We start from the raw sequence: 10,263 nt of genomic DNA, 5'->3' as shown, positions 1-10,263 counted from the left end.
GAAGGAGTTAACTACGGCAATCCTGGACAAGGGAACCGATAAACCGGTCAACATTTACATCAGCGAAGTGCTGACCAAGCGGAATCGGTACCTGTTCAAGCTGGCGAGAGATTTGAGACGAAGCGACAGAATTAAGTTTGCTTGGTTCAGAGATGGCAGGTTGTTGGTTAGAAAAACCGAGAAAGCCAAGGTGAAGGAGATCAGATCCGTAGCCGCACTAGATGAGTTCACAAAATAATCCTAACCTCCAACTGCCCTTCCAACCAAGCACAAAAACAATCAACACCATCAAGCAACTCAAGTTCAACAGCGAAAACAGTCTAAATCTGTTCTATTTCAACGCGAGAAGTCTCAACGACAAACTCACCGAGTTAGAGTTCCTGCTCGACGAAGCCAACTGTCGGATGGATGCCCTTATGATCACCGAAACCTGGTCACGACCCGAGACGGAGCAATCTATGTGTCTCAGCAACTATCAATGCTTCTTCGCTTCGAGATCAACGAGACGTGGCGGTGGTTCAGCAATCTTCATTCACAACGATATACACTGCAAACCGATACACAACTACTGCGACGAACACAACAGTTTCATTGCTGTTGAAGTTGGCGACCGTGAAAAAACTGTCCTGGTTTGTGTGTATCGCCCACCTGAACCGCTGTCCTCCTCGCTGGATTGCTTTTTTCAACATCTGGACACCTTTCTCGCGGCGCAAGCGTGCCGAACAACAATCGTCACCGGGGACTCAACCTGGACCTGCTCACAACAACAACTGCTGTCCAAAGGTACACCAACATCGTGCTGTCAAATGGGTTTATTTTCTGCGGTCACCGTCCAACTCGTTTCGAAGCCTGTCTGGACCACATTCTAACGAACAACACCGAGCTACAAGTAGCTGTTCAACAGTTGCAGTACAACTTGTTTGACCACGATGCGATGTTTATTGAAGCAACCAGAACGATCGACTGTATATCTTCGGGTAGGGTAAGCTTCACCAAGACCGATGTCAACAAACTTCGTCTGTACCTACAGCAGCACCCTCCCAACACAAGCATGCAGCTCTCGGTAGAAGAAAACTACAACGTTCTACTGTCGCAGCTACGCTCGGGGATAGAAGCTTCCTCAACACAAGTCCGTTCACGGGGAACCAAACAAACACACTCAAAGCCCTGGTTTGACAACGAGTTGAAACAATGCATTCGCACCAAGAACTACTGGTATGGGAAACATCGCCAGAACATCGCTGACCACGTCACCCGAGACACATACCACCGCTGGGCCAACACAGTCACGAGTTTGAAACGTACGAAAAGAAAGCATTATTATGGTGCTAAATTCGAACGTCAACAAAGCAGCATAACTGGCACCTGGGACGTCGTCCGAGAAGTTTTGGGCTCCAGACGGAAAAGCAGCAAGGGGATCTCCAGCCGGTTTAGCAGTACGGACGATAAGCAGCGTTGCGTGGATGATGCAAACACCTATTTCGCTGCAGCGGGTAAGCATCTCGCTGAAAACATTCCCTACACAGCCATGCAACCCATTAACCCCCAGACAGACCAATTGTTGGTCCTGGAACCAGTTCCACGCACGATCGTTCTGCAAACGATAGCCAGCCTACCAGCCTCAAAATCGACCGGGTATGACGCCTGCCAACCGAACTTCTTTAAAGCTTGCGGGGAAATTCTCGCTGACAGTGTTGCTGACGTCGTGAACACCTCGATTCGGCAGTCGCTCGTCCCCAACGCTCTTAAGCTGTCCAAGGTAGTTCCGATCCCGAAAACACCAGCTGCAAGAAACGTCTCTGAATTCCGTCCTATCAACATTCCAAGCGTGACCGACAAAGTTTTGCAGAAAATCGTGAACAAGCAACTCACCGAGCACCTTGAAAGAAACCACCTGCTATCTCCTCGTCAGTACGGCTTTAGGCCGAAATCCAACACACAATCGGCTTTATTTGATGCGGTGGTCGAAATACAGAGGAACTGCGATCAAAAACTCAAGGTGGCTGCGGTGTTCCTCGATCTGTCCAAAGCTTTCGACACCTGTGAGAAGCGGATTCTTCTGCGAAGTCTCAGCGAACTTGGTGTGAATGGACAGTCCCTGCGATGGTTTGAAAGTTTCCTGGGGGAACGTCAACAATACGTTTGCGACAACGGTCTAAACAGCGAACCACTGATTGTTGACTACGGTGTAGTCCAGGGAGCATTGTCGGCCCGACGCTCTTCAACTGTTATGTCAACAACCTCAAGGATCTTCCGCTACATGGAACTCTTTTCATGTATGCTGACGACATCGTGCTCGTGTATGCTGCCTCAACATACGAAGAGCTGCAAAGCAGAATGAACGAGGACCTCTGTCATTTGTGTCGCTGGATGAATCAACATAAGTTGACTGTGAACATTCAAAAACCAAGTACATGCTGTTCAACGCCCCAAGCTGGACCAGACTCGATGTTGTGTACAACGGCGAGTGCATCGACTATGTCGACGCGTACAAGTACCTAGGAGTATGGCTGGACAGCGGTTTGAAGTGGACCGTGCACATCGAGAAGCTGAATAAAACACTGGCACAGGTAGCGGGTGTCTTCAAGAGGGTCTCCTCCGTTCTACCAACCCAGACGAAACGGATGCTCTACTTTTCCTTGTTCTATAGTCATCTTATCTACGGCATAGCAGTTTGGGGAACAGCCGGTAGCACTGCACTCAACCTGCTGCAAACCACGCAGAACAAGGCCATCAAGAACCTGTTTGGCTACCACTACCGCACATCGACAGCTCTAATACACTCCAACAACCGGTTCTTAAGCGTGAGTAGCACTTACACCGCTGTAGCTTGCTGCCACGTGCACAAAATCCAGCGACATTGCATCCACACCAACACTGTCCTGAGCAGAGGAGAGGACCGCCATCAACACTACACCAGAAGAAGGGGAGACTTCACAGCTAGCAGAATCAACACCACGACGTTTGGCCAAAATTCTGCGCTTCACAGGGCGACCTTGATGTACAACGCACTCCAAGACGACATGAAAACGCTACATCCTGCTCGTTTCAAGAAAGTTCTACAAAACCAACTCCTTGAGGAACAGTTTTAGATTGTTAACACTTTAAATCTTTTTTTTCGTCTCTATTTTCGTTTTGAAATTGTATAAATTAGTTGTTCTTTTTTTGCACTCTATTTGTAACTGTAAATCTTACTAAAATGTACTGTACGGTAAAACTAGTCTGCCACTAAGAGCCAAAGGCTCACTGGCAAATAAAACGATTAAACTTAAACTTACAACTTTGCTGAAGACACCAAACCGATCAAAAAATTCCTTCAAAAGATACAGATTTTTGAATTTTCACATATCATTTTTGTATGGACAGCTGCCAAATTTGTATGGAAAATTATATGGACAAACTAATGATGCAAAATGGCTTCTTTGAGCATACCGAAGGCACCAAAAAAGTTTCAGCCGGATTAAAAAATACAATAAAAATCGAATGACCGAAATCTCAGAGAATTGCTCACCTGCTAAAATTGAAAGCCGACTTGTAAAATGCAAAATGCTTTTTTTTACATAAAAGAAAAGCCAAAAAGTTTCAGGCAAATTGAAAGTTCTTTAAAATTGTTTTATCCGGCGCCGTCGCTCCGTGCCGTACTCAAACACTTAGGAGCCCAGGGCGGCGAAGTCCTTGTAGTAAAAAAAAGGAAGACACTAGTGGTTGGTACTAGCAATGGTGGCCAACAGCTATAAAGTCAACTTCGTTTTTCGTTAAATAGCAAATTTCACAGATAATTGTTCAATATAGTTTTTCTGTTCTTGAAAATTCATTTTGCTTTGTTATATTTCAATTTAATCCTTACTATCCACTTCAAAATTTAAATTTTTCAAATTGGATTGGGTTTTGAATAGACAAAAAGATCTTCTAAGATTGCTCACTCATAAAGTTTACCAACATTGATTAGATTTTTTAGAATTGTTTTTGTGATGGAACCATGATTGGCAAGTAACCTTAACTACATTAAGTAAGTTGAGGAGTGAAAATTCAATTAAGAGTGGTTATCTATAATTTCGAAAAATTTTCACGTTTTTAAATTAATTTTTTGATTTGTATGAAACTTTGTCCTTGCATTCCCTATGCCAAAAGAAGTTAGTTTTTCCAAACAGGTAGGGTGCCATTAGGGTGCCCAGAAAAAATGACCCCCTGCTCCACAAGCGGAAAATGGTTTTTTGGGTTATTTTAAGCATCTGTGTAAATATTGAGCGAAATTGTATGAGATTAACCCACTGATACCCGAGCTTAAAGTTGGCGAAAAAAATGTTTTTCATACAAAAATGACTTTTTTAAATCGCTAATAACTTTTTAGGATCGAGTTTTACAGCTTTGGCATGTTCTACAAAGTTGTAGAGCAATAAATTTTCAATAAGAATCTCACTTTTGGGAATATTTGGATGGAAGTAGCGCACCGTAAGAAACCGTAAAAGACTTGGATTTTCCATAAAAATGTTCGATTTTTTCCATACATACTTCACCTCCAAGTATCGATAGGTAAATGATGACCGCTTTTGCTCATATTTGGCCCAGAGTCCTAAAATAGGTCAAGGAAAAATATTCAGCTTGTGGAGCGAGGTTTTGAAAAAAAGTCCCATATTCTGGGCACCCTAGTATCCATACAATGTTGGGGGCTAGTCATATAAAATTGGTTTTTAAATTACGAAAACTCTTTCTGATCGATTCACTGTCTTCAGCATAGTTGAAGGTTATGATTAAGAATTTTCGGAAAAAATAGACTCATGATTTTTGCGTGTCTTTCAACCTTTCGAGCCATAGTGTGTGATGGTGAAAAATTTGTATAGGGGTCATTCCATCTCAACTGTGCACGAAAAAGTGCAAATTTGAAAATTACCCTCTCCGATCCTGCTCAAATTTGGCAGGGCTGTTAATACTATCAAAACATGCAAGAATCCCGAATTTCATCCAAATCGGACCACCCCCTCCATTTTTGTACCCTCCCAAAAAATCGACTTTTTGGCGATTTTTGAGCAAACCTCCTAGATTCAAACGGCGATAACTCAGGAACCACAAATCTTAGAGGCTCGGTCTTAGACTCAATTTTGAAGGAAATTGGACGTACACAGAAAAAAATCAATTCTCGAAACCGTGAAGTCAGTTCACGATTATGAGAACCACGAAGGAATATATTCACGTTTATGGTGCAAATGCACCATACTCATGAATAAATTCCTTCGTGGATCTCATATTCGTGAACTTAATTCACGATTACGGAATTGATTTTTTCTGTGTAGAATCCATTTCCGTGATCGAAATTTTGATTAATTTATTTTTTCTACCTGTATTGCGTAATTGAAAACTTTAAACGGTCGTATCTCAAAACACCCCAACTTATTTTTTTGATTTGACCTCACCATTGTGTTCCCCGGCCAATTTTACATAAGAATCACTTATCGACAGAAATGAATATGTTTCGTTCCAGAGATATCGAATTTTAAAGTTTAGCGTTTTCGAGATTACCTACATCAGCTTCATTCGCCGCATCACAGGCGGGCTGATCAATAACTGCTACCTGGTGTTCTGGGAGATGATTAATTTAATTTATATTTTTATAATTTTACGCAAATATTTATTCAAATGGCTAATAGGGGAAATTCTCGTATGTTTGGCAGATTAAGTCCTCGCTCCTAGTTTCGTCCAATTTGCTCAATTTCACTATTCAAACAACAAATTTTGCAAAACTTTTGATAGAAATTTGCTTGTTCACTTCTTATTGAGCTATTTATCACTCGATTTCAGTTGAAAACGCTTTTAATCAGCTTGAATGCCAAAGCGCTGATATAGCATCATTAGAGGAACGCTGGAATTAGATGCTGTTCCCCTACCTTAATCAATCTATTTTTGTGAAAGAAATATTTATTGGGTTATTTTGAATGCACCGTTTTTTCACGAGTTGCTAACCGTTTTAGAGTACCTCCGAGGCCATGAATAGGGCCTTTATCATGGGCGGTAGCAAAATAGTGCCATTCAGCAAAAACCCCAAAACCTGAGCAATTCTCTACCAAAACCGGAAATTGATTTTATTTGTATTTTTTGATTTGGCTCAAACTTTGTGGGGGCCTTCTCTATGACCAAAGAAGCCATTTTGCATCATTAGTTTGGCTATATAAATTTCCATACAAATTTGGCAGCTGTTCATACAAAAATGGTACGTAAATATTCGAAAATCTGTAACTTTTGAAGGAATTTTTTGATCAATTTGGTGTCTTCGGCAAAGTTGTAGGTATTGTTAAGGACTATTTAGAAAAAATAGGTACACGGAAAAAAAAATTTCCCGATTTTTTTATTAACTTTTTTTTCACAAAAACTCAAATTCCCAAAATACGTATTTTTTGATTTTCGAGATTTTTTGATATGTTTTAGTGGACAAAAATCCGCAACTTTTGAGCTTTAGAGAAACATGGTCAAAAAATCTGCCGCCGAGTTATGATTTTTTGAAAAACTGGTGATTTTTGGAAAAAATCGAAATTTCATACATAAAAATTTTTTGACCTCATTTTTTTATGCAAAATTGAATTTACAATCGAAAAGTACTTTACAGATTTTTTGATAAAGGGCTCCGTTTTCAAGATATAGCCACCGAAAGTTTGATTTTAGTGAAATATTTGCAGTTTTTCAATTTTTAAAAATAGTGACCATGAGTGACCATTTCTAAAAATATTTTTTTTGAAAAGTTCAGAAAATTTGCTATAAAATTGTCTCAGAGACATTGAAGATTGGACCTCTGGTTGTTGAGATACAGCGGTTTAAAGAAAAAGAATCACGAAAATTGAAGTTTTCTAAGTCTCACCCAAACAGCCCACCATTTTCTAATGACGATATCTCAGCAATTAATGGTTCAATTTTCAATGTTAATACATGAAACATTCGTGAAATTTTTCGATCTTTTCGAAAAAAATATTTTGAAAAAAATTAAATCAAGACTTACATTTTAAAAGGGCCAAACATTGAATATTATGCCCATTTAAAATGCTAGTATTGATTTAAAAACTTTCAAAATATTTTTTTTCGAAAAGATTGGAAAATTTCACGAATGTTTCATGTATTAACATTGAAAATTGAACCATTAATTGCTGAGATATCGTCATTAGAAAATGGTTGGCTGTTTGAGTGAGACTTAGAAAACTTCAATTTTCGTGATTCTTTTTCTTTAAGCCGCTGTATCTCAACAACCAGAGGTCCAATCTTCAATGTCTCTTAGACAATTTTATAGCAAATTTTCTGAACTTTTCAAAAAATATTTTTAGAAATGGTCACTCATGGTCACTATTTTTAAAAATTGAAAACTGCAAATATTTCGCTAAAATCAAACTTTCGGTGGCTATATCTTGAAAACGGGCCTCTTATCAAAAATCTGTAAAGTACTTTTCGATTGCAAATTCAATTTTGCATAAAAATGTGTGAAATTTCGATTTTTTCCAAAATCACCAGTTTTTCAAAAATTATAACTCGGCGGCAGATTTTTCGTAAATGTAACTCTATAGCTCAAAGTTGCGGATTTTTGACCCTAAAACATATCAAAAATCTCGAAAATAAAAATACGTATTTTGGGAATTTGAGTTTTGTGAAAAAGTTAATAAAAAATCGGAAATTTTTTTCCGTGTACCTATTTTTCTAAATAGTCCTTAACAATACCTACAACTTTGCCGAAGACACCAAATGGATCAAAAATTCCTTCAAAAGTTACAGATTTTCGAATATTTACGTACCATTTTGTATGAACAGCTGCCAAATTTGTATGGAAATTTATATGGACAAACTAATGATGCAAAATGGCTTCTTTGAAGGCCCCCACAAAGTTTGAGCCAAATCAAAAATACAAAAAATAAAAATGGTCGAAATCGGCCGGTTTTGTAGAGAATTGCTCACCTGCTTTATTATTATTATTATTATTATTATTATTATTATTATTATTATTGAAGTTTATTATTGACACTTTACCATAATTTGGCAAATCGGATTTATGGTTTAAAAGATTGATCATATTAAATCAATGTTTATATTGTGAGCCAGCTCCATTTGATTAAAAGATGATTTTGGTCAAGGTACATTTAATAAAAAAAATCCTTATGCGTGAGGACAGCAACCGTATCGTGTTCCAAGAATCCAAGAATTAAAGAAGAAAAAAAATTGGTTTTCGGACGGTGTCGAAATCATCGCAATTAAATTTGGGGAATTAGCCGCTTTGCAGCGATCAAACTTTGTGATTTTCTTACATTTTTCAGTTTTATATTTTCCAGAAATCCTTTTCCTACTCCTTGTGATCGTCCTTCACTAGAGTACAATGTATCGACAAATTTTATTCATTTTAATTCATATTTTTTACTCAATAATGCATCGTGCACTTATTGTTCACTGTTACTAACAAGATTAATTGCATTTTCCTGCTCGCTTCGTCGGAATCCAATTCTGCCCTTTACTATGTGTCGTTATTGCTCTGTCCTGTGGGTTAGCACAGAAATTCACTTAATTATTTTTTTTAAGCATGTAAACATTCGCGATTAAACTCCAGTTTCCTACAGTGTTATACAGTAAATTTTTGCCCAATTTGATAAAGATTAATTATGATGAAATATTATTTCAATATATGACCAGGTAGCAGTTATTGATCAGCCCGCCTGTGTGCTTCTAGCAGATGCGGCGAATGAAGCTGATGTAGATAATCTCGAAAACACAAAACTTTAAAATTCCATATCTCTGGAACGAAACATATTCATTTCTGTCGATAAGTGATTCTTATGTAAAATTGGCCGGGGAACACGATGGTGAGGTCAAATCAAAAAAATAAGTTGGGGTGTTTTGAGATACGGCCGTTTAAAGTTTTCAATTGCGCAATACAGGTAGAAAAAATAAATTAATCAAAATTTCGATCACGGAAATGGATTCTACGTCCAATTTCCTTCAAAATTGAGTCTAAGGCCGACCCTCAAAGATTTGTGGTTCCTGAGTTATCGCCGTTTGAATCTAGGAGGTTTGCTCAAAATTCGCCAAAAAGTCGATTTTTTGGGAGGGTACAAAAATGGAGGGGGTGGTCCGATTTGGATGAAATTCGGGATTCTTGCATGTTTTGATAGTATCAACAGCCCTGCCAAATTTGAGCAGGATCGGAGAGGGTAATTTTCAAATGCTGTTCCGCTTCAGATGGAATGACCCATAGGGAGATATATTTTTAAATATTAAAAATTTGGAAACAAATTACGAAAATTTTTTTAATAAATTTTAATTTGCAGTCGAAAATTACTGTATTTTTTGATAAAATTTACCGTTTTCAAGTAAATTATTTTTAATGACACTATTATAAAGTTTTTCAAAATAATCAATTTTTACCATTGTTCATCATTTTTATCGAAATAGTTTTTTCATCAAAACAACTTTAGATTAATTTTCGATTGGAAATTCAATTTTGTTTTTAAATCAAGTTTCTTAGTGATTTTTTGTCCAAATTTTCGATATTTTTCATTTTTTGATAAGTGCAGTGCTTCTGGGGACGCGCAGTCCTGTTTTTTCGTGATAATTTTCGTCTCTTTTGTGTGGGAATAATGTTCCGTCAGTGCAAGCGGATGGTTGTGTTTGTGTGCAAAGTGAAGAAAAAATCAGGATTGTGCCTGCAAGAATGATGAGTGGAGGGACGCGCTGGATGGGGGAAATTATTCAATTATGTTCCGTCAGTGCAAGCGAATGGTTGTGTTTGTGTGCAAAATGAAAAAAAAAAAAAACAAATCAGGATTGTGAGATGGATTTTTGTGGTGTTCTTTTTGTGCTGTATTCGCGATTGTGAAAATCAGGAGTGAGTTGCGCTGTTGCTATAAAACAAGATCGATCTTGGATTTTATTTATATTAATCGGTGAGTTATTGTGTGATTAAAGCCCTTTCTTCATCATCGCTGGTTGGAAGGCAATTTGACGGTTGAGTTCGTTAGTTTTATCGCGTAAAATAATATTTTGATTCATCAAGAACGTTGTGTGGTGCGCGAGTCTTTTTTTTTGTGTCGAAAAGACCTTCCCATAGCTCCTTATCTCGGAGGGCTCGACGTCGGTTGTTTGTGTGTTAAGCCCTCTCCATAGCATCATAGCTCGAGAGGCAACGAAAATCAATACCTCATCTAGCTAACAGAAATAAGATCGGAAGGCACTGTATGGTTGAATTCGTCGCGTCTATTCCGTAACAAATGTATGAATTAAATGATTATATAATTAAAAATCAGA

The 10,263-nt window shown here is 38.2% G+C and overlaps 1 protein-coding gene across 1 annotated transcript; it reads left to right on the top strand.

Annotated features, from left to right (window-relative positions):
- Window positions 1-221: 221 nt before the first annotated feature.
- On the top strand, window positions 222-2,341 carry LOC119766359. Its single transcript, XM_038250852.1, has 2 exons — window positions 222-783; window positions 849-2,341. The coding sequence occupies exons 1-2, from the start codon at window positions 222-224 to the stop codon at window positions 2,339-2,341; spliced, it is 2,055 nt and encodes a 684-aa protein (XP_038106780.1).
- Window positions 2,342-10,263: the final 7,922 nt, after the last annotated feature.

The sequence above is a fragment of the Culex quinquefasciatus genome, chromosome 2, assembly GCF_015732765.1.
Source record: "Culex quinquefasciatus strain JHB chromosome 2, VPISU_Cqui_1.0_pri_paternal, whole genome shotgun sequence".
NCBI lineage: Eukaryota > Metazoa > Arthropoda > Insecta > Diptera > Culicidae > Culex > Culex quinquefasciatus.
The sequence above is the reverse complement of the archived record's forward strand: the minus strand, read 5'-3'. Positions and strand labels throughout refer to the sequence as shown.